Genomic DNA, 25,507 nt, shown 5'->3' with positions numbered 1-25,507 from the left:
AACGTACCTTGTCTAAGGATCGGAAAGGAAAATTTCCTGCCTCAAACTTTGGTGGTGATGGGAAGGGTACAGAAATTCCCTGAGAAGTTTTACCCACAAGCTGACCTTCATGCAGGTTTGAATCCTGATTTTATATTACCTGGATGGTATGAAAATCTTAAGCCAGTAATTAAATATAAAAGTGGTACAAGAGTGATGATGCCTTAAAATGCCTAAGAATGCCTAAAAAGCAGCAAATACAAAGCTTCTTGGGAGAACCCATCTTGATCTTAGGATTTAGAAAATTCCTAAACATAAAGCTGTAAGAAATATGAACTCACATTCACAAAATGCAGAAAGAAATAAGATGCAATGAATGAGAGGAAGCAGAAACAATAAAGAGCAGAATCAGAACCTGCAAAGAGTTCACATATTGGAGTTAGCAGACACAGATTATAAGTACATGTATTTAATATACTTATAGAAAAAAAAGAAATTTAAAATAGGAATGAGGAGCAAGTATACAAAAATGACCAGTGTACAAATTTAATAACAGATTAGACACAGCTAAAGAAAGATTTAGTAAAGTGGATCTGAAAAAATTGCAGTATAGAGGCAAGAAAATGAAAAGTAATAAAAGAGTTAAGAGAATACAGAGGGTAGAATAAGAAGGTTCAGTCTAGTCAGAATTCTGGGGCAGGGGAGCAGGGGCATGGAAAAGAATGAGGCAAAGGCAGTATTTGAAGAGATAATGACAGAGAACTGATGAAAAACAACCTACAAATTTAGGAAGCTAAAGAATCCCAGAAAGGATAAAAAGAAAAAAAATTCACACCTAAACATTTTTTAAAGAAACTACATGATACCATAGAGAGGTCTTAAAAGCTGTCAGAGGCTGGGCATGGTGGCTCACGCCTGTAATCCCAGCACTTTGGGAGCCCGAGGAGGGTGGATCACCTGAGGTCAGGAGTTCAAGACCAGCCTCAACGTGGAGAAACCCTGTCTCTACTGAAAATACAAAATTAGCCGGGCGTGGTGGTGCATGCCTGTAATCCCAGCTACTCAGGAGGCTGAGGCAGGAGAATTGCTTGAACCTGGGAGGTGGAGGTTGCAGTGAGCCGAGATCGTGCCATTGCATGCCAGCCTGGGCAACAAGAGCAAAACTCCATCTCAAAAAAAAAAAAAAAAGCTGTCAGAGAACAAAGATATTACCTTCAACAAGTATTTGGCTGTCAGCTGTTTTCCTGTCTATAATAATGAAAGCCATAAGACAGGGAGTCATATTTTCCATATGCTTAGAGAAAATAATTGTCAACCAAGAATTGTATATCTTGTGAAGAATGGGGGCAAAATTAGACACTTTGAAACAGACAAACACTGAATGTTGTAACCATCAAACCTTCCCTACTAGTGGAAATTCAGATCAATTTCCTGAAGGCTAAAAAAAAAAAAAAAAGTGACCACTGATGTAAAGTCTGAGATTTAAGAAGGATTGAAGAGTAAAGAATAATGGTAAATCTGTGGATATATTGAAATAAATATTGACTTTATAAAATGATGTATGCGGAGATTTTAAAAATAGAACTAAATAGGCCAGGTGTGGTGGCTCACGCCTGTAATCCCAGCACTTTGGGAGGCTGAGGTGGGCGGATCACCTGAGGTTATGAGTTGGAGATCAGCCTGACCAACATGGAGAAACCTCGTCTCTACTAAAAATACAAAAAAAAAAAAAAAAAAAAATTAGCCGGGTGTGGTGGCACATGCCTGTAATCCCAGCTACTCAGGAGGCTGAGGTAGGAGAATTGCTTGAACCTGGGAGGCAGAGGTTGCAGTGAGCCGAAATCACGCCATTGCACTCCAGCCTGGGCAACAAGAGCAAAACTCCGTCTCAAAAAAAAAAAAAAGAACTAAATATATGATAACAACATCTAAATCAAAAGAGTGGTTAAAGTATTTTATGATCTTTATACTGTTGAAGAGAAAGGTAAAGCTATTCAATTAACTTTAGATTTTGATAGGTATGTGTATTAGTATTTTCAGAGTAACTACTAAAATAATATAAATATTAGGAATAATTTATAGCAGAAAAAACAATTTTTAAAAGGCAAGGAAGAAGTGAAAAACATAGAAAAGGTCAGATAAAGAGGAAACAAAAATAAAATATAGAAACCAAATCAAATATATGGTAGACTAAATGCTTCATTCAGACAAAGAATGTCAGATTGGATTATTTAAAAGCAAGCAGGCCGGGTGCAGTGGCTCACACCTGTAATCCGAGCACTTTGAGAGGCTGAGACGGGTGGATCACTTGAGATCAGGAGTTCGAGACCACCCTGGCCAACACGGCCAGCTGACCATGGCCAGCTAATACAAAAATTAGCTGGGTGTGGTGGTGCACACCTGTAATCCCAGGTACTTGGGAAGGTGAGGCAGGAGAATCACTTGAACCCAGGAGGCGGAGATTGCCATAAGCCAAGATCATGCCACCGTACTCCAGCCTGGGCAACAGGGTGAGACTATGTCTCAAAAATAAATAAATAAATAAATAAAAGCAAGCAAACAAACTTACTGAAACAACACAAAATCCAGCTATAATTTTCAAGAGAGATAGCTAATACATATGAATGTAGAAAGATAGAAAGCAAAAGGATGGAAAAAGTCTATCAGGCAAATTCTAACCAAAAGGGAGGTAAACTAACTATATTAGCATCAGACAATATGATCTTTCGGACAAAAGAGACAGCTAGAGATAGGTCCCTCAACAATGAGAAAAGGTTTATTTATCCATAAAGGTAAAAACAATTCCAAACTTGTGTGAACCTAATAATTGCCTCAATATACAAAGAACAAAATGACAGAATTATAAGATGAAATAGACAAATCTACCATGGTGAGGAGTTTCAAAACTCCCTAATTGAAAAATTAAAAAGACAAAATGGTTACAGCTGAAAATTAAATTAAAAATTCATTTTCTCGGTTGCAATAGCCATTTTTCAAGGGCTTACTAGTGACATGTGACAATGGCTGCTGTATTGGACAGCACAGAAAGTACTTTTGCACTGCATTAATTTAGAAGACTTAATATAATTAACAATATTAATAATTGAGTATTGAACACCACATCCAAGGTGCAGATCTCTGTATAATATCTGATCATAATGTGGGCAAGTTAGAAATTAATGACAAGAAAAGGCAGAAACATGGGAGACAGGTGAAGATTTCTTAAACAGAATATAAAAAGCACTAGATACAAAGGAAAAAAGTGATTAATTGGATTTCATCAAAAGACACTGACTTAGTTTGCTTAGGCTGCCATAACACAATACTATAGACTTGGTGGCTTAAACAAAAGAAATGTATTTTCTCACGGTTCTGGAAGCTGGAAGTTTGAGACCGGGGTGCCAGTATGACTGCGTTTTGGTGAGCACTGTCTTCGTGACTTGCACACAGGCTTCTTGCCGCGTGTCTGTGTGGCGGAGAGACAACAAGATCTCACCATCTCTCTTCCTTTTCTTATAAGGCCACAGTCTTGTCAGATTAGGGCCCTTCGCTTATGACCTAATTTAGCCTCAATTATCTCCCAAAGTCCCTATCTCCAAAATAGTTGGGGTGGGGGAAGCGCCTTGACTAATGAATTTTGTTGGGGGCAGTGGGGAGTGCACATTTCACTCTATAGTAGACACCATTGAGGAGAAAGACCAGAGTGGAAGAAGGTATTTGAAATACATGTATTTGACAGCCAGGCACGGTGGCTCACACCTGTAATCCCAGCACTTTGGGAGGCCGAGCCGGGCGGATCACGAGGTCAGGAAATCGAGACCATCCTGGCTAACACAGTGAAACCCCGTCTCTACTAAAAATACAAAAAATTAGCCAGGCGTGGTGGCGGGTGCCTGTAGTCCTAGCTACTTGGGAGGCTGAGGCAGGAGAATGGTGTGAACCCAGGAGGCAGAGCTTGCAGTGAGCCGAGATTGCGTCACTGCACTCCAGCCTGGGCGACAGAGCGAGACTCTGTCTCAAAAAAAAGAAAAGAAAAAAAGAAATACATGTATTTGACAAGGACTTGTACCTGGAATATATAAAGAACTACAAATCAAGAATAAAAAGAAAGGACAGAAAGCCAGTGGAAAAATGAACAAAGGATTCAAACAGGGATTTCACAAAGAACTTACCTGTAACGTATGTTAAATCCTCAACCTCATTAGTCATCAGAGAAATACAAGTTAAAACCTCAGGGAGATATTACTACACACCCACCTGAAAGTTAAATTAAGAACACATTGTCATGACAATTCTGGGTTTGATTTTGTTTTGTTTTTTGAGATGGAGTCTTGCTCTTGTCGCCCAGGCTGGAGTGCAGTGGCATAATCCCAGCTTGTTGCAACCTCTGCCTCCTGGGTTCAAGTGATTCTCCTGCCTCATCCTCCCGAGTAGCTGGGATTATGGGCACCCACCACCACGCCTGGCTAATTTTTGTATTTTAGTAGAGATGGGGTTTTGCCATGTTGGCCAGGCTGGTCTTGAACTCCTGATCTCAAGCGATCCACCTGCCTTGGCCTCCCAAAGTGCTGGGATTACAGGCATGAGCCCGCGCACCTGGCCTGTCATGACAATTCTAAGTGGTGATGAGGATGTGCAGCAGCTGGAACTGATGAAAATGCATGAGCACAACCTCTTTGGAAAACTAGCAGAATTCCCTAAAACTGAATGTAGGCATGATGCCCATGACCCAGCACTTATAGTCCTGGGGGTGGGAGGAGTGAATATATTTCTATTCATGATTTCTATCTCTGATGACAGAAATTAAGCTAGTGGGTATCTGTGGTTGAGTAGAAGGATAGTGACTAGGAGCGGGCAGTATGGGATGCTGGTAATGTCCTCTTGACCTAACTGTTGGTTACCCTGGGTGTGTTCACTTGTAGAAATTCATTGAGCCAAACACGTACAATGTATGCATTTTTGTGTATATATGTTCTTCTTCAATAAAAACTTGATTTAAATAATGTTCTTTTTCTTAAACTGGGTAGTAGGTTTATGGTGTTTTATGTGTTGCCTGTGTTTTATACATATTTTATTCCTGTTCAGTGTCCAAAAAATATAAAAAGTAGTCACTGCTTTGTTGTTAATTTGAGCATCTCCTGCACCTAGCACAGTGCCTGGGACATTATAGATATTTATTAAATATTTGTTCTATGGAAAAGAAGTAGGCTAGTAATTTTTTTGCTTTCCAACAGCCAGTTTTTGATTCAATTATTTGTAAATATGATTTCTACTCAGTTGTTTCTAAATAATAAAATATGTAAATACTATTATGTTTATATTTATTAGTAAGCTGAATTTATTACATGAGAAACCTCTCAATATTAAGGACACATCATAAATTATTAGCATGCTGTGTTATAATGACTAAAAGTAGTATCAACAATTTAGATAAGTATAGTGTGGCCTTACGGATGTAAGTCAGTAGATCATGCAGCATTGAAGATGTGCAGTTTACTAGATCTTCTAATATTCTCGGGTGTCTCACTGTTTCTTTTTTCTTTTTTTTTTTTTTTGAGATAGGGTATCACTTTGTCACCCAGTCTGGAATGCAGTGGCGTGATCAGGGCTCACTGTAGCCTTGACCTCCTGGGCTCAAACCTCTCACCTCAGCCCCCTGAATAACGGGGATTACTGATTTGTGCCACCAAGCCAGGCTAATTTATTTTCTTTCTTTCTCTCTTTCTTTCTTTCTTTATCTCTCTTTCTTTCTTTCTCTTTCTTTCTTTCTTTCTTTCTTTCTTTCTTTCTTTCCTTTCTTTCTTTCCTTTCTTTCCTTTCTTTCTTTCCTTCTTTCTTTCTTTTCTCTCTTTCTCTCTTTCTTTCTCTCTCTCTCTCTCTCTTCCTTTCTTCCTTTCTTTTTGTAGAGTTTGGGTCTCACTATATTGCCCAGGCTGGTCTTGAACTCCTGGCCTCAAATGATTCTCCCTCCTTGGCCTCCCAAAGTGTTGAGATTATAGTTTTCAGCCACTGCACCCAGCCTCACTGTTTTCTTCAGTTGTTTCTGAACAACTGGAATCTCAGCTGTCTTTTTCCATTAAATCCCGTGTTCATTCCTCCATACCATGCTGCCTCTTGCCCATTTTTGCATTTCTCCTTTCTGCTTTCCTGAACATCCTGAGTCTTACTGGGCTGGCATTCCCTTGTTGGGACAGGGGAGAGGCTCTAGGCCTTGGATCCTTGTTCTGATTCCTTCTCCAAAGAGTTTTCCCTTTTTCTTCCCCTTTCAAAACAACATAAGTGCAAAAGCTTTGTCAGGATGTTGGGAATTAAAAAAGCTTCAGAAACATTTTGATTCATTTAACAACATTACTCTGAAACTTTTTAGAGTAAGAGTACCAAGTCACTGAATAAGACGATCTTGAAATTAAACGATATTTTACAGTTTTAAAAACACCTTCACAGATCTTTTCTTATTAGATTCTCAGCACAACCTTATGAGTTGGCACTGTCAAAATTCAGTTCAACAAACAAAATCCAACTAACAGGAAAACTCAAAGCTAACATCATACTTAATGGTTGAAGACTGAAAGCTTTCCCCCTTAAGATCAGAACAAGACAAGGATGCTCTTGCCACTCCTATTCAACACTCTATTGGTGGTTCTAGGTGGGGCAGTTAAGCAGGAAAAAGAAAAGACATTTATATCAGAAAGAAATAAAACTATATTTACCGATGACATGATCTTACATGTAGAAAAATCCTACAGAATTTACCAAAAAAAATTGGAACTAATAAATGAGTTCAGCAAAGTTGCAGGATACAAGATTATTATCTAAAAATCAGTTGCATTCCTATATGCTAGCTATGGATAATCTGAAAATGAAATAGAAAAAATTCCATTTATAATAACATCAGAAAGAATAAAATACTTATGAATAAAGTTAACCAAAGAAGTACACTAAAAAGTACACTAAAAAACAGAAAACATGTTGAAGGAAATTAGAGATCTAAATAAATTGAAAGACGTCCTGTGTTCATGGCTTGGAAGACTTAATATTGTTAAGATGACAGTGCTACCCAGATTTATGTACAGGTTTAATGCAATCACTATCACAGTTCAACTGCCTTTTTCCCGGAAATGAACAACCTGATCTTATAATTCATATGGAATTGCAGAGCCATATTTGCCACAACAGTCTTGAAAAAAAGAGAACAAAATTGTAGGACTCATACTTCCTGATTTCAAAACTTATTACAAAACTACAGTAATCCAGATGGCATGTCACTGGCATGAGGAGAGTCTTGTAAACCAATGGAATGCAATTTAGAGTCCAGAAATAAACCCATACATTTATGGTCAGTTGATTTTGACCAGGGCGCCAAGATCATTAACTGGGGAAAGAATAATCTTTTCAACAAATGTTGCTGGGGCAACTGGATATCTACGTGTAAAAAAATGAATTTGGATCCCTGCCTCACATCACATATGAAAATTAACTCAGAATGGATCAAAGACCTAAACCTGTTAAGTTCTTCGAAGGAAACATAGGTGAAAATCTGTATGACCTTGGATTAAATGGTGATTTTTAAAGATATAACACAAAAACACAAGCAGTGAAAGAAAAAGGTAGATAAACTGGACTTTGTTAAAATTAAAAACTTTCATGCATCAAAGGACACTGTAGAATGAAGACAACTCACAGAATGGGGGAAAATATTTGCAAATTATATCTCTGATAAGTATATATATTTTATATATATGTTGTTTATATCCAGAATATGCAAAGAACCCTTTCAACTCAACAAAGATAAGACAATGGAATTTAAAAATGGGCAAAGCATTTGAATAGAATAGACATTTCTCCAAAGAAGATGTACAAATGACCTATAAGCACATGACAAGATCTTCAACATCATAGTCCATAGGGAATTACAAATCAAAACCACAATGAGAGATAACACTTTACACCCTCTAGGATGGTCATACTTTTTTTTTTTTTAAAGACAGTAACAAGTTTTGATAAGGAAGTAGAGAAATTGGAGCCCTCATTGCTGATGGGAATGTAAAATGATGCAGCTACTGCACAAAAGTTTTGCAGTTCCTTAAAAAACTAAACATAGAATAACTCAGCAATTCTACTCCTGGGTATAGACCCAAGATAATTGAAAACATATGGTCATACATTAACTTGTACATACATTAACATGTGGCATTATTCATAGTTGCCAAAAAGTGGAAGCAACCCAAATGTCCATCAGCTGATGAAATGATAAATACAATGTGGTATATCCATACAATGAAATCTTATCCAGCTGTAAAAAGGAATGAAGAAGCCAGGTGCAGTAGCTCACAACTGTAATCCCATTGCTTTAGGAGGCCACGATGGGAGGATTCCTTAAGGCCAGGAGTTCAAGATTGGCCTGGGCAACATAGACCCAGTCTCTACAAAATAAATAAATAAAAAGAATGAAATACTATTACATGCTACAACATGAACCTTGGAAACATTATGCTAGGTGAAAATCCAGTCACCAAGATGACGAATTGTATGATTCTGCTTACATGAAATGTCCACAATAAGCAAATTCATAGAGACAGAAAGTAGATTAGTGGTTGAGAAGGAGTGAGAGAAGGGATGAATTGAGATTAACGGCTAGTAGGGACAGAGTTTCTTTTTGGGGTGATGGGACTGTTCTGGAATTAGATAGTGATTATGGTTGTACAACATAGTGAATATACTAAAAACCACTCAAAGGCTGGGTGCAGTGGCTCATGCCTATAACCCCAACACTTTGGGAGACTGAGGCAGGAAGATTGCTTGAGGCCAAGAGGTCAAGACCAGCCTGGGCAACACAGCAAGACCTTGTTTCTACAAAAAAAAAAAAATTGTTTTAATTACCTGGGTATGGTGGTGTGTGCCTGTAGTCCCAGCTACTTTGGAGGCTGAGGTGGGAAGATCACTTGAGCCTGTGAATTTGAGGTTACAGTGAGCTGTGATTGTGCCACTGTGCTCCAGCCTGAGTGATAGAGCATGACCCTGTCTCTCAAAACAAAACCCTCCAAAAAACAAAAACCACCCAAGTATACATTTTAAATGATTAATTTTATATGAAATATATCAGCTGGGCGTGGTGGTTCACACCTGTAATCCCAGCATTTTGGGAGGCAGAGGTGGGCGGATCACGAGGTCAGGAGATGGAGACCATCCTGGCTAACATGGTGAAACCCCGTCTCTACTAAAAATACAAAAAATTAGCCAGGCGTGGTGGCACATGCCTGTAGTCCCAACTACTCAGGAGGCTGAGGCAGGAGAATTGCTTGAACCCGGGAGGCAGAGGTTAAAGCAAGCCGAGATCATGCCACTGCACTCCAGCCTGGGCGACAGAACGAGACTCTGTCTTTAAAAAAAAAAAAAAAAAAACTCAAAAACGGCAATGAGAACTCAATTAACATTTATCATACTGTATATTCCCTGAGTGGTGCAGGAGAATCAGAGCTTAGAATCTTGTGAGGAAGGCATGGTACTTAAATAAGTCTAGTGTAAGGCAGCTTGTAATAAGTAGTACTAAGACTGCCGAAGAAGCACAAATAAAGGAGATATTCTATCTTACTAGGAACCAGGGAGTTTCACAAACTTGGCTTTGCAAGGTGGGAAAGATTTTCACAGGTGGAAGGGGTTTGAAATAGGGAATTCAGTCAAAAGGAATAGTGTGAGTGAAGGAATGGAGTTTGGAATGTGGGGTACATGGGGTTGGGGTGGGGTATTGAGGTAGATGATGCAGAAAAATAAGTTAAAGATAGATCTTGCATAGGTGGCTGTGAGTAGCATGCTAAGGAGTTTGGGCTTTATTACTTATGAATCATATTTTTGGTTTCAGGTCATGTCTGGTGGCAGAGGGAAGGCTGAATTGGAGGAGAACAAAAGCTAGAACCAGGGACAACAATTATTACCATTGTAGTTTTTTAGGAGAGGTGATATGGCTGAACTAGGTTATGGTTGTGAGGCTGGAAGGGAGGCACATCCAAGTGACAGTGCAGTAGACTTAGTAGACTCTTGATTGTTTATGTGTGCATTCCAGGGATAGGCAGTGAAGGGAAGAATGACCCTGAAATCTTGAATTTAATGACTTGAAAGGGTAATGATGGTATTAACAGATGAGGAACATAGCAAGACAAGCCAATGAAAAAGTGAATACTGAGGAGAAGGAGGTACCACTGAATTTGGCATTTAGTCATTGGTGATTTTGAAGACAGCAGTTACAGTAAAGTGGCTGCTGGAAAGGATTTCAAAGAATGGTTGAAGAAGATAGCCATAGGATGAGAACATGGAAGGCAAGGAAGGGAGACTTGAGAGATTTCGTAATAAAGAGAAGAGAGAAAAGGGTGCTAGTTTGAAATGAGTTAAAAGAACTACAGAGTAGAATTAAAATAAAGTAGAATTATGGGATATTTGCTTTTTAAGTGACCCATGAGAGGCTTACTGGCAGTGTGCCAAGATTCAAGAGAGCAAAGATTGGCAGGGTGGGATTAAGTGATGGGATAGCCGGGTGCAGTGGCTCATGCCTGTAATCCCAGCACTTTGGGAGGCTGAGGTGGGTGGATGACTTGAGGTCAGGAATTCGAGATCAGCCTGGCCAACATGGTGAAACCTGTCTCTGCAAAAAATACAAAAATTAGCCGGGTGTGGTGGTGGTTGCCTGTAATCCCAACTATTTGGGAGGCTGAGGCAGGAGAATTGTTTGAACCTGGGAGGTGGAGGTTGCAGTGAGCCAAGATCGAGCCACTGCACTAACTCCAGCATGGGTGACAGAGTGAGACTCCATCTCAAAAAAGAGAAAACAAAAAAAAACGACGGTAGGGAGCCTTCTGCCTCTTTAAACATTTGAGATGCATGTCCTGAGATGCTTCTGTGAAGTTAAGAATATTAATTTTTTGATACGAATCTGACAAAACTAGACATCAAAATATGCCATATATGGTAATTAAAACAATGTGGTACTAGTATAGAAAGCAGACAAATAGTTAATGAAGTAGAACAACCAACCCAGAAATAGAACCAGATACACCTGAAAACTTCATATATGAGGTTTAAAATCAGTGTGGAAAGCTGGAAGTCACCCATAGTTTCGTTATCCAGTCAGTTGTTTTTCACATTTTGGTGTGTTTCCATTTAGTTGGTTTGCCATACTTTTTTAAAAATAATGCTTTAAGGCTGAGCGTGGTGGCTCACACTTGTAGTCTGAAGCAGGCAGATCACTTGAGGTCAGGAGTTCGAGACCAGCCTGGTCAACCTGATGAAACCCCATCTCTACAAAAAATACAAAAATTAGCCTGGTGTGGTGGTGCTTGCCTGTAGCCTCAGCTACTCGGGAGACTGAGGTGGGAAGATGGCTTGAGCCAGGGAAGCAAAGGTTGCAGTGTGCTGAGATGGCGCCACTGCACTCCAGCCTGGGTGATAAAGCCAGACCTTGCCTCACAAAAAAAAAAAAAAAAAAAGAAAAATGCTGTAAAGTAAAAGTTCTGTATACAATTCTGTGATATGAACCCTACCTTAGTGTGTTATGAGGATTTTGATCCTTATATGATATGATATATAATCAAGTGCGGGTACGTTGTAGTTTACAGAACCATTACTTTGAAACAAGACCTTTAGGTTACTCCTGATTCATCACTGTTAAAATAATGCTGTAGGGAAAAAATTACACATAAAAGTTTTCTATATTTAAAATGATTTTTGTGAGACAAAGTTTATTTATTGTAAAAACAGTTCCAGCAGTTCAGAATTGTAAAGAGTTTTACAGAATTGTAAAGAGTTCAGAATTGTAAAGACATTTTCTTGTCTTTCTCCTTGGTGGTAACCACTGTTAACAGTTTAGTGTGTATCTTTTTTTTAAGTTTAGTTTTTATTTTTTTGTAGAGACAGGGTCTTGCTTTGTTGCCCAGGCTGGGGTGCAGTGGTGTGATCATAGCTCACTGCAGCCTCATACTCCTGGGCTCAAGCAGTCCTCCCACCTCAGCCTCCCAAGTAGTTGGGACTACCGGCATGTACCACCACGCCTGGCTAATTTCTGTATCTTTTGTAGAGACAGGGTTTCACCATGTTGCCCAGGCTGGTCTGGAACTCCTGGGCTCAGGCGATCCCCCTGCCTCGGCCTCCCAAAGTGTTGGGATTACAGGCATGAGCCACTGCACCTGGACTAGTTTCTTTTTAATTTCTGAGTAGTAGTCAATTGTATGGCTCTCCTATAATTTCTTCATTCATTCATCTTTTGGTAGACATTCATGTTGTTTCCATTTTTAGGCTATTATGAGTACAGCTGTTGTGATCATTTGTGTGCGAGTCTTTGTGTGGATATATTTTCATTTCTTTTGACTAAAAACCTAGGGGTGCACTTGTTGGGTCACATTAACTTTGTAGAAATTGCATTGCATCTTTGCCGATATTGAAAGTTGTCAGCCTTTTATATTTTTCTGTGCATGCTTTTCCCCCCAAAAGACCAAAATGGGAATTGTTTTTCTTTTCATTATAAACTTGTAAAGGAATTTTAAAGTTCTAAGGGATGCCAGGCAGGAGGTTCATCTATGTGAACAGTTATTAGTTTGAGATAGATAATGTCAAGGATATCCCTAAAGGCTTTTCAAGAGATAACTATAGGACATGTAAGTTTAACTTATTTCTACCCCATCACTTCTAGTCACATGTGACTTCAGAATTTTAACAGAAATTATTATTATAGGAATATGTAGCACAGAGGGATTCCATAGGCCTGAAGATTAGTACTGATGGCCTTTCTTGCATTATTCTAGGCTAGTGCTATCCGATGAAACTTTCTGCAGTGATAACCACTAGCTGCAGGTGGCTTTTGAAACATAGGGCTAGTTCAACTGAAGAATTGAATTTAACTTTAAATTAATTTTAATAGTGAAATATGTCTAGTGATTACCGAACAGTGTAGTTCTGAAATGTTATTTTTCAGGAAAGATCCTCTAGCAAGAAGTAGTTGAGTGAGACCTGTTAGCTGAGCTGGCCCTGGGGCAGGTTTGTGTTTTCAGTCCTTCCCTTTCCTGTGGGAGAAATGAAACCAAAGCCTAGAGCACCACAGAAGAAGAACCAGTGGATTCATAAGGGTGACAGTTCAGGTAGGGGAAGCTGTTTGGTAATGAGCTCTTTTGGTCAGATGCCACACTATTTTTCTTTCTGTTTATTTTGCCCTATTAAATTATTTAGTAAATAGTAAAGCGTACTTTAATCCAGTTTTTAAAGTGGACATTTGGATGAAAGTATGTGATTTAAATTCCAAAACTGTGCAGTGTTGTCCAGAAGAGTCCTGATTAAATCACCCCAGTTTCTTTGATGAAGATAAGCAAATAATTTTATTTTTTGCTGTAATCCCAGCTACTCGGAAGGCTGAGGCAGGAGAATCGCTTGTACCAGTCCGGAGGCTGCTGCCCTCTCACAGGGCTTCCTCCTCTTGCACAGACGCACCGGTGCCTTCAGCCCCACCGGTCTCCCTCTTCTCCTTTCCTGGCCCCTGCTGGCCCAGTAGATGGGCCACTGGAGGCCACTAGATGGGGACTGGGGAATGTGATGTTGGCGATCTGCGGTATCTTCAGGGTGACAGCCATACCCAACGCGTGGGACCTGGCTTCCACATCTATAGACCTGACCTAAGGAAATACGTGGGCGTGTGCATAAGGATGCCATCTCAGAACTGCATATTAATAAAAAGCTGAATCAAACAGTGTCCAACAAGGGTGGCTGTTCCAGCTGGTCATCTACAATCTCAGCTCACTGCAACCTCCGCCTCCTGGGTTCAAGCAATTCTGCCTTAGCCTCCCGAGTAGCTAGGATTACAGGCACACACTGCCACACCCGGCTGATTTTTTGTATTTTAGTAGAGATGGGGTTTCACCATGTTGCCCATGCTGGTCTTGAACTCCTGAGCTCAGGCAGTCCTCCCACCTTGGCCTCCCAAAGTGCTGAGATTATAGGCGTGAGCCACCGCACCTAGCCTATACTTTCATTTCTTAATAGCTGCATGACTGTAGTGGTTGGCTTTCATTATTGTTTCCTAGGGGCAAGGTCAATGTTAGAAAAATTGTGGAATTTTCCCTTGGCATTGCTGTGGTGAGTAGACATCTACTATTTATAGAGACTTACACTTCGTTGAAAAAATGAGATACCATGCTTGGCTTACCATAAAAACACAGATGTTTCTGGATTCCAGTAGGGAGGCCTTTTGTTCACAGCATCTGTTTTGGTTGGCCAGCCAGATGACTTCTGTGGATTTTTTCACTCCTTTTGAAGGACACTTGACAAATAAACAAGTTTATAAATGAAAGAGTTAACAGCATTTTGTAAATTTATTTTATTACTTTAGCTATATCGTTCTGTATATTTTGAACTAACAGATCATTTTAGCTCAATTTTATCACTTCCTAAATAACCTTGAGACGATCAGTCCTTTGTTACATGTTCTTTGGATTGTTTATTCTGCAGTTGAGACAGATTTTTATTGATCTATAAATTTTTGTGTTCAACAAACATTTAATGAGTATTCACTGTGTACTAGGCCCTGTACTAACACTGGGAACTACATATGTGAGCAAGATATAGTCTCAGTCTTTGAGAAGTTTAGTGTCTTATATGCAGTGCAAACATGTAGACAGAATAAAATTATAGTTGAGTGCTTCCATTTGAAGTTTATTTCATCAGTTTAGTGGGGAGGGGTAGGTGTCTAGGAATGCCTTCCAGAAAAAGTAGTGTCTAAGTGGAGAATTGTAGAATGAGTGGGAGTTGTCCAGGGATGGAACAGGGGTTAGTGGCGGAGATTATATAAAAGAAAGAAGCTTGCAGGTGAAAATGACCCTGGGAAAGTGGGAAACTGAAAAAGTTCAGTACATTTCTGTCATATGGCTGATCAAGCTGTGACTGGGCAAAATGCTGTCAACATTTGTTGAACACATAAATGCTGTCTCATTCACAAAGGAGACTTGTGACCTAGACTTTATTCATCTTGTGCTAAATTAGTGATTTCCAAACATTTGATCATGAATCTCATAAGTAAAAAATGTTTGATTATGTATCCTCATATGTTGATTATATGCCAATATTTGTTTATAGATGATATGTAGTACTCAAAGTTATATACGCAGTAGAACATGTATAGAAAACAAAAAAAATTAAAAGGATGAGCTAAAGATGGCATGTACAATATTCTCACAGTGTTAATTTTACTGAAAATACAGAAAGTAGGCTGGGTGCAGTGGCTCACGCCTGTAATCCCAGCACTTTGGGAGGCTGAGGGAGGCAGATCACTTGAGGTCAGGAGTTTGAGACAAGCCTGACCAATATAGTGAAATCCCATCTCTACTAAAAAATACAAAAATTAGCTGGGCATGGTGGCACACGCCCGTAATCCCAGCTACTCGGGAGGGTAAGGCAGGAGAATTGCTTGAACCCGGGAGGCGGAGGTTACAATGAGCCGAGATCATGCCACTGTACTCCATCCTGGGCGACAGAGCAAGACTCCATCTAAAAAAAAAAAAAAAACCCCAGAAAGTAAAGTGGTACATCATTATTTAAAATCTTCGTTTAATATTATGTGATACAGCTGCTCAGAGGGCTGTTTCTAAATTCAGTTTATTTTGATACTTTAATGGCAGTCAAAGCCTGGATCAAAATGGAAGAATTTGGCTGCACTTTCTAAATCATATTCTTTCTTTCTCCAAACTTATTCACTATTTATGGAAATGTTTTATTGAAATGTGGCTGGTAAATATCCATCTATTAGTTTTTCTTGCAGATTAATAAAAATATATTATACTTTTATTGTGCTAATAAATGGGTTCCAAAAATCACTGTAAGTCTTCATTTGGAAGATATTTTTAAAAGTTTTAGAATATTCTGTTTCTGACTTTATAAAGCATGAAGATACGAGTTTTTGGTGTCTTTATTTTTTAGATTTTGTATATATTGTTTCAACAGCAGAATAACTTAGCAATGGAAATGTTTCCAATTATCCAATTTTGAAATGCTCTATTAGGAAAGATTTTTTTTTCTCTCGCTCTCTTTTTTTTTTTTTTTTTAAAAGATGAAGCCTCGCTCTTGTCCCCAAGGCTGGAGTACAATGGTGCCATCTTGGCTCACTGTAACCTCCGCCTGCTGGGTTCAAGCGATTCTCCTGCCTCAGCCTCCCGAGTAGCTGGGATTACAGGTGCCCGCCACCACGCCCGGCTAATTTTTGTATTTTAAGTACAGATGGGGTTTCACCATGTTGGCCAGGCTAGTCTCAAACTCCTGACCTTAGGTGATCCGCCTGCCTCATTCTCTCAGAGTGCTGGGATTACAGGCGTGAGCCACTGCACCCGGCCGATTTTTTTCTCTTTTTCTTTTTTCTGGAAAAGCTGAAAATAATTCTGACATGTTGCTAAACATTTTTATTTTGTAGGGGCAGAGTGAGTTTTTTTGTTTTTTAATATCTTCTTGGTAGCATACTACTTATAACCTCCTCAGAAATATTTAGCAAGTTTGGAACTCTAGTCTTTTTATTTTTAAAAAATTGTGTAACTCATCTACATTTAACAAATCTTTTAAATACATTTTTTGTGGTAACTAGTGAATCTGTGTGGATTTAAAAACAAAAAAAAGATTATGAGGCCAAGGCAGGTGGATCACTTGAGGCCGGGAGTTTGAGACCAGCCTGGCCAACATGGTGAAACCCCATCTCTACTAAAAATACAAAAATTAGTCAGAAGTGGTGGTACACAACTGTAGTCCCAGCTACTCTGAGCTGAGAATGCGCCACTGCATTCCATTCTGAGCGACAGAGCAAGACTCTCTCTCAAAAAAAAAAAAAAAAAAAAAAAAAATTCAGTGGCTACTCTCTATCTCCCAGAGTATAGGAAGATTCTATATTAATACAGTTAACCTCAGTGACATCTGAGGTACCTTGTTCTGACTTAATTGCAGCAATAGTTTACCTGTGAATGAAGCCGTTAAAGGCTTTTGTATCAGATGCTATCACTGTAACTTTGTTCTGGAATTCTTTTTTTTTTTTTTTTTTTTTTTTGAGATAGAGTCTCGCTCTGTTGCCCAGACTGGAGTACACTGACACCATCTCAGCTCACTGCAAGCTCCGCCTCCCGGGCTCACGTCTTTCTCCTGCCTCAGCCTCCCGAGTAGCTGGGACTACAGGTGCCCGCCACGACGCCTGGCTAATTTTTTGTATTTTTTAGTAGAGACGGGGTTTCACCGTGTTAGCCAGCATGGTCTCGATCTCCTGACCTCATGATCCACCCGCCTCGGCCTCCCAAAGTGCTGGGATTACAGGTGTGAGCCACCGCAGCTGGCCAGAATTCTTTTTTGAAATTCCAGTCAAAGCAGTCATTTCATCAGTGGTTACAGTTTTCCCATAAAGCACCTTGTTTCATTTACAGTTAAGAATACCTCCCTTTTAATACATTGTTCCTTGGTATCTTACAAAATTGTATTTCCTGTATATTTCATAATTACCCAGCAAATACCCTAAGATGAAAGAATCATCTGTATTTTTATCCAATTGTATAGCAAACCCCACACACTGTATTTGTCCTGATATCTTCAAGTCTTTAGGGTTTTCTAAGAGCTTTTGACTATACTTACCAATAAAAGAATACATTTAGTTTGTCACCATTTTTATTTCTGTGTATAATTTCAGCTATGGTCCATGGCTTTTTTTAGGGAAACCTTAGCAGTTTCAACACTAACTTTCGTACAATTTTGTGAAGTGTCACATTAAATAGCCTGTGACTTTAGACATAGGTGGAAAAATTATAGACGTTTAACTCTTGCAGTGAACACTTAAAAGCCTGGTGGATTATGAGGACTTTGTTCGTGCCATCAGATTATATCTTAAGGTAGAGTAGACACGTAGAGTGAGGTTCATCTTTAATAAAAAATGGGCTGGGTGCGGTGGCTCACACCTGTAATCTCAGCACTTTGGGAGACCGAGGTGGGTGGATCACAAGGTCAGGAGATCGAGACCATCCTGGCTAACACGGTGAAACCCTGTCTCTGATGAAAATACAAAAAAATTAGCCAGGCGTGGTGGTGGGTGCCTGTAGTCCCAGCTACTTGGGAGGCTGAGGCAGGAGAATGGCGTGAACCCGGGAGGCGGAGCTTGCAGTAAGCCAAGATCGCACCAGGGCAGTCCAGCCTGGGTGACAGAGTGAGACTCCGTCTCAAACAAATTAAAATAAATAAATAAATAGATAAATAAATGGTGTGGCTGGACGCAGTGGCTCACGCCTGTAATCCTAGCACTTTGGGAGGCCGAGGCGGGCGGATTGCCTGAGCTCAGGAGTTCGAGACCAGCCTGGGCAACGTGATGAAACCCCCGTCTCTACCAAAAATACAAAAATTAGCTGGAGCACGCCTGTAACCCAGCTACTTGGGATGCTGAGGCATGAGAATCGCTTGAACCAGGGAGGCGGAGATTGCAGTGAGCTGAGATCCACCATTGCACTCCAGCCTGGGCAACAGAGAGAGACTGTGTCAAAAAACAAAACAACACATAAATAAGAAATTGTGTAAAGTCAATATAAATACCAGTACTAATATTTTATTTTTATACCCCAAAGGATTATCGTATAATACAAACACCCTTCAAGTACACATATCCCACTTTGGAGACTAATGCCCTAAACAACAGGGATAATGATATTGAAACTGGCCTTTTAGTTAAAATAAAAGCAAAGCCAAAAATAATTCACTTTCCTCTGTAAATTTATATTTGGGGGACACATTTAAGAATAATCGTCCTGGCTGGGTGCAGTGGTTCATGCCTGTAATCCCAGCACTCTGGGAGGCCAAGGTGGGCGGATCGTGAGGTCAGGAGATCAAGACCATCCTGGCTAACACGGTGAAACCCCGACTCTACTAAAAATACAAAAAATTAGCTGGGTATGGTGGCGGGCACCTGTAGTCCCAGCTACTCAGGAGGCTGAGGCAGGAGAATGACATGAACCCGGGAGGTGGAGCTTGCAGTGAGCCGAGATCACGCCACTGCACTCCAGCCTGGGTGACAGAGCGAGACTCCATCTCAAAAAAAAAAAAAAAAAAAAAAAAAAAAAAAAAAAAAATCAGCTTTGGCTTGAGGTTTGAAGAATGAACCCTTCAGTCATAGACTATGACTACCTGTCATAGCTCACTAGGAAACCCTAGGGAATCATGGAAGGGTTATTGGTTAAATATATTATATAAAGGAACATTTTGCTAGTTGCTATTGACCAAAAAGGCTGTTTTTTTTTTTTTAAATATAGTCTGTAATTATTTTTGTTGAAAGACATTTGGAAGATGGTTTTTCTCAGTCTATAAGAGATACAGTTCGTAGCCACCTGGGATCTCTTATAAAAAGATACTTTTTCATAGTATACTCTTTATAATATGCATAACATTTCATAATATACTTTTGATAATATACATAAAATTTGATACATAAGTTTACCAAATTTATTGAATTTACTTCAGTGCATTTTTATTAGTCAAGATTCTTTGGAAGATATGGAAAGCTAATTCAAAAAAGCTTGAGCAAAAAAAATTTGTTGGCTCGTAACTAATGTTCAGGACTGGTCTCAAGAACTTGGTTGCCAGATCTGTGTTTCCAGGTTATCTATTAGCTTGTCTGTGTCTCTGTGATAGTTTTACCCTTTTAGAGTGGAAAATCTTCCTCCTTGTGGTGCTCTGGCTTGCAGAAGAATGCCTTTGGTCTAGCGCCAGCATATATAAAATCCTGTGGGTGGGATAGAGTAGATGTGGTTGCATGTGTGCTGACTGGCAGTCTCACTAAACCACATGGAATGGGAAAGGAACAGTTTCCCAAAGGAAGGGTTTGCTCTTAATGCAGAGGAAGGGATGCTGGGAGTCAAAAATAATAGATGTTCATTATAGCAATGAGAGTGATGAAGAGAGGACAGAAAGGCATAAAATATTCTTTAAGGGAATAGAACATGACTTAATTTGATTTTCCTAATCATTGATTCTTACAGAGCATGCAAGCGGCAAGATGTCCTACAGATGAATTATCTTTAACCAATTGTGCAGTTGTGAATGAAAAGGATTTCCAGTCTGGCCAGTGAGTATCTGACTTTGTTTTCTTTTAACCTGCTAAGTGGCATTCGGGAAACTTCCAGAGAGTCATTTTTAGGAAACGTTGGAAAATATTTTTAAAAAATTCTTGCTGAGTTGGAAAATCGAGAAGATGAGAAAAAGTTATGTATTTGAATCATTACTGTGTCAAACTTTGATAAATACTGTATAATGTTTTAAAAATGTTTTATGTATAAAACTCTAGTTTTCATCAGTTTTCTTAGTAGAGGTAAACATACTGGTTGTATGAATCATATATGGCAGAGTTGTTAGGTGTTTGGTTCTGGCAAACTCAGATTGTTTGAGTTTTCCTGGCTCTACCAATTACAAACTGTGTGACCATTTCTGTACCTCTATGTCCTGATCTGTAAAATGGAGATGATCTCTTCCTCAAGGTAGCTATGAAGATTGAGTTACATAAATAAAGCACTTAGAACAGTTCCCAACATGTTAACAATCCCTTAGTAAATATTAGCTGTTATGATTATTATTACCATGATAATCCAAGAGACATGAACATTGGAAGATGGGCTGGGTATGGAGGCTTACGCCTGTAATCCTAGTACTTTGGGATGCCAAGGCAGGCTGATTGCCTAAGCTCAGGAATTTGGGACCAACCTGGCCAACATGGTGAAACCCCATCTCTACTAAAAATAAAAATTAGCCAGGCATGGTGGTGTGCGCCTGTAGTCCCAGTTTCTCAGGAGGCTGAGGCATGAGAATCACTTGAACCCAGGAGGCAGAGACTGTAGTGAGCCGAGATCGCGCCACTGCACTCCATCCTGGGTGACACAGCGAGACTCTGTCTCAAAAAAAAGTAAAGGAAAAAGAAAATTGGAAGCTGCAAAGCAAATGTAGAATCCTTAAAGGCATTTTGCATTGTAATTTATTTTAACTGATTCATATCACCGCACTGCCAGGACTTCTAAAGACCCTGCTGCAAGTTCAGTGCCATCCATATGCTTCTGAGATTGGTACAGATAAGGAGATGAAGGGGCTGTAGGGAAATAAGAGGCAAGGTGGTAGGGTTTTAACTGAGCATTTTTCTTAAAATGTTATCTGTGAAATACCTGAGTTTCACAGAGTTAGAAATGCTAATCATCTTTGGTTTCCAGCTTCAGAGTAAGAGGCTGTACTGTATGGTGATATTAACATTGTTTCCAGTGCTAAACATTCTGTGATGCTAAATTGAGCACAGGATTTTCAACAGATAAACTGAAGTATAGATAATCAACGTGAGAATTTGTGGAATTCTTTTACATATGTTAAATGTTCACTGTACTCATGGTGGGGTTACTCAAAATGTAGTTGATATAAGGAACATGTGTTCTAGTGGCAAAAAAATATGTATAGAAACATTAGCCATTGATGTGAAAAATTACAGCATTCTGAAAAGATAACGTTTAAAAAGATAGTGAGCTAGGCATGTTAGGGCATGCCTGTAGTCCCAACTACTTTAGAGATTGAAGCAGGAGAATCTCTTGAGCCCAGGAGTTTGAGGCCAGCCTGGTCAACATAGCAAGACCACATGTATTAAAAAAAAAAAAAAAAAAAAAAAGATACTGCTGCTGCATAGCAGGATTTGAAGCTTCTATCTTACACATAGTACTTTTTAGTTACCTGGTATAGGAGATTATCATGAGAGGACTGTTTTTTTTTTTATTTACAGGTAATTTCTGAACAGGGAATTAGCACAAAATTTTTTAAAACAATAAATATTGATATCTACATGAAAGCTGATGTATTTTGGGAATTTTTTAAATCTTTTTTTTTTTATTTTGTAGGTTGTTATTGTTTTAGCCTGTTGAGAGAGTCTGCAAATAAATTTAATGAGTAGTCTAAAAACTAACTTTTTTTTGATTGCTATATCCTAGCTCTTTTATCTTTGGCTCTCTTCTCCTTATTAGGATGTGAAGTAATTCTCAGGAGAGGAAATGCATCTAGTTTTTACTTGATATCAAGGACTCTAAATCACTGGCTTCAGTTTTATGTAAACTGGAAATGTAAGGAAGTTGGTATTTTGGATGGTATTTTGGCTGGATTCTACTTGATGAGTGTTTGACCCAAGGTGCTCCTTATATCTGGAAAACATTTGGGATTGCTGATAGTTTGGGAAACTAAATTTGTGGTTCTATTTCTTCAAGACACAGATAGTGTCGTTTCCACCTGATACTCATTAAATATCAGTTTGACAAGAAATACATTTTGAAATTATGTTCTTCATTTCCTTCAATGTGGAGTACTAACTGTGTTTCTGTCCTTTAGGCATGTGATTGTGAGGACCTCTCCCAATCACAGGTACACATTTACACTGAAGACACATCCATCAGTGGTTCCAGGGAGCATTGCATTCAGTTTACCTCAGGTAACTCAGATGTTAATTTGTTCTCTTCTGTTTTTGAAAGTCATAGAATATGAATAATCTGTTCATTTTAAGCAAGCATCACCCTGTGACTGTATTGATTCATATTGAAGAAAAATATCTAAGTATTATATAAGGAATTTAAAGATACAGTCTTCTTCTTTTTTTTTTTAAGACAGGGTCTCGTTCTGAGACCCAGGCTGGAGTGCAGTGGCACGATCATGGCTCCTGGTCTCAAGCAATTCTCATACCTCAGTCTCCCGAGTAGCTGAGACTACAGGCTTGTACCACTGTGCCTGACTAATTTTAAAATTTTTTGTAGAGATGGTGTCTTAACTGTGTTGCCCAAGCTGGTCTTTAACTCTTGGGCTCAAGTAATCCTCCCACCTTGGCCTCTCAAAGTGCTGGGATTATAGGGTGTGAGTCATCATGCCCAACCTAAAGACAGATTCTTAATTGCCAGTTTTTGCTATGGCTGCCTTCTTTTGGCTTGATTTTTTTTTCCTAATTTTTAAAGATTTTGCAGTAAAATCAGTCAGCTATCACATAAAGCATCAAGTTATTTTAATGTTAACTGCCAGGGTAATAGAAAAGATAGAAAACATTTTATTTGTGAAGTTGATATCTAAGAATGGTGATTTTATAATGTGATGGCGTTATACTAAAGAATTTGGAAAGAGTCTCAAATTACAACATAAGTTGCTAGGCTCCCATAACAACTGGATGGGTTGTGATTACAGTTACAACTGTTGATGGATTCTGTGGAATCCAGAGAATTAGATTGCTTAGTGCTGTCCCAGGCACATCATACATAATATAAAGCACCAAGAATACTAGTCTGTATCCTCTTCTCCCTTATCATTTTACTCAGGCTGCTGACTGTCCCCAGTCCTAAGTAATGTAAATGGAATTCCTACCTCCTCCTAGTATGCTAATGAGCATTGGTTGACTTCCCTGAAGGTTTAGAGAAAGAGATCAAACACTCATTTAAGAACTATTAGGCTGGGTGCAATGACTCATGCTGGTAATCCCAGCACTTTGGGAGGCCAAAGCTGGTGGATCACTTGAGTCCAGGAGTTCAAGACCAGTGGGCAACGTGGCGAAACCCCACCTCTACTAAAAATATAAAAATTAGCTGAGTGTGGTGGTGCATGCCTGTAGTCCTAACTTCTTGAGGGGCTGAGGCAGGAGGATCACTTGAGCCCAGGAAGTTGAGGCTGCAGTGAGGCGAGATAGTGCCACTGTACTCTAGCCTAGGTGACAAAGTGAGACCCTGTTTAAAAAAGAAAAAAACAAAAACAAAAACTATTAGATGGGCCAGGTACCTGACGCTTGTAATCCTAGTGCTTTGGGAGGTGGAGGAGGATCGCTTGAGACCAAGAATTCCAGATCAGCATAGCGAGACCCTTGTCCCCTGCACTAGTCTCTACAAAAAAAAAAATTTTTTTAATTAGCTGGGCATGGTGGCACATGCCTGTAGTCCAGGCTACCTGGGAGGCTGAGGTTGGGAGGATCACTTGAGCCTAGGAAGTCGAGGCTGTAGTGAGCTATGATTGTGCCACCATGCTCCAGCCTTTGCTCCAGAGTGAGATTCTGTCTCTTAAAAAGAAGGGAAAAAAAAGGAACTATTGAAGATCTCTTGAAGCCCTCAAAAATTACAGGAAATTTTCACTTACTATTCCACCTGTCTGTTTGATGCCTCTTCATTATCCAGACCACTTTCACGTTTGTTTCTATAGATTAAAAGTTTGGGATATTCCAGGGTTCTCCAGCTTTTACAGAGTTCCATTTGGGATTCTGATTGTTAGCAATAGCTTGAGGTGTGACAGTTTCTCCTTGTCTCTGTTTTGTAAAAAAAAAAAAAAAAATTTCCTCAACATTCACTGTAGGCCAGCCTCTATTCTAGGTACTTTGGCATGTGTTAGCTCATTTAATTCTCCAAACAACCTTATACAATAGCTACTGTTGTTATCCCTAAGGACTGTTGTATTAGTCCATTTTCATACTGCTATGAAGAAATTCTGAAGACTGGATAATTTATAAGGAAAAATGAGATTTCATGGACTCACAGTTCCACATGGCTGCAGAGGCCTCACAATCATGGTGGAAGGCGAAGGAGGAGCAAAGTCATGTCTTACATGGCGGCAGACAAGAGAGCATGTGCAGGGGAACTGCCCTTTATAAAACCATCAGATCTTCTGAGACTTACTCACTATCATGAAAACAGCATGGGCAAACCCACACCCATGATTCAGTTACCTCCCACTGGGTCTCTCCCATAACACATAGGGATTATGGAAACTACAATTTAAGATGAGATTTGGGTGGAGGCAAAGCCAAACCATATCAGCTGTCTTTGGGATTGAAGTACAGAACCTAAATGTGGCTTCCTTGTGACTTAAAGTCGAAGCTTAACAAGCATGGTGCTAAATTTCAGGTTGGCCAGAAGTGGGATGGGGTTTTACAGAAGAGGTCTTCTGGGGGAGGTGAAGGGCAGAGTGGAGGGAAACAGGATGTGGTAAGAAAGCCACAAGGGAGAGCACTTGTTGCACATATTCACAGTGCAGTGTCTTCTAAATTACCCGCCACAAAGTCTGCAGTGTTTGGATGGGCAGGTGAACTACTGATTTTCAACCAAAAATTGTTTTTCTCATTGTTCTTTGGAGTGTTATCAGTAATTACTAATTTTGAATCTATACCAAGCAAACCCCAGATTCCTGCCTAAACACAATCTGGCCTGCCTTCATACTTCTTGCCATTGTAAACAGTAGGGATTTGGGAAAGCCTAAAATCTAGCTGTAAATGTCTAAAAATCTTCTGGCTAGTATACAAAGAGTAGCCATGACCATCTAATGATTTCAGTCCCTGATTGGGTTTCAAAATAGATTTTCTGACCAGTTTTAATTTAGTCTTCATGAATCGAATGTCTTCCTTTTTGAGATACTGTAACAAACAGTAAAACTAACTGCAGCAGTACATTTAGAACACTGAAGTGTGATCTGATACAGTGAAGACCTTCTGTAGCATCATATTGTGCAAAGGAACATCCTCCTCAGT

At 39.4% G+C, this 25,507-nt stretch overlaps 1 protein-coding gene across 2 annotated transcripts in view; it reads left to right on the top strand.

Moving 5' to 3' along the window:
- NSF (N-ethylmaleimide sensitive factor, vesicle fusing ATPase) overlaps positions 1-25,507 on the top strand; it is a 168,152-nt gene that overhangs the window by 13,638 nt on the left and 129,007 nt on the right. For both annotated transcript variants that reach the window (XM_031011079.2, XM_055387811.2), the window contains exons 2-3: positions 19,989-20,074; positions 22,354-22,453. In XM_031011079.2, coding sequence (XP_030866939.1) covers positions 19,989-20,074; positions 22,354-22,453 — 186 coding nt within the window. The remainder of the gene's footprint in view (positions 1-19,988; positions 20,075-22,353; positions 22,454-25,507) is intronic.

Source organism: Gorilla gorilla, chromosome 4 (genome assembly GCF_029281585.2).
Source record: "Gorilla gorilla gorilla isolate KB3781 chromosome 4, NHGRI_mGorGor1-v2.1_pri, whole genome shotgun sequence".
NCBI classification, from domain to species: Eukaryota; Metazoa; Chordata; class Mammalia; order Primates; family Hominidae; genus Gorilla; species Gorilla gorilla.
Note: the sequence above shows the minus strand (reverse complement) of the source record. Positions and strands in the feature narration are given on the sequence as shown.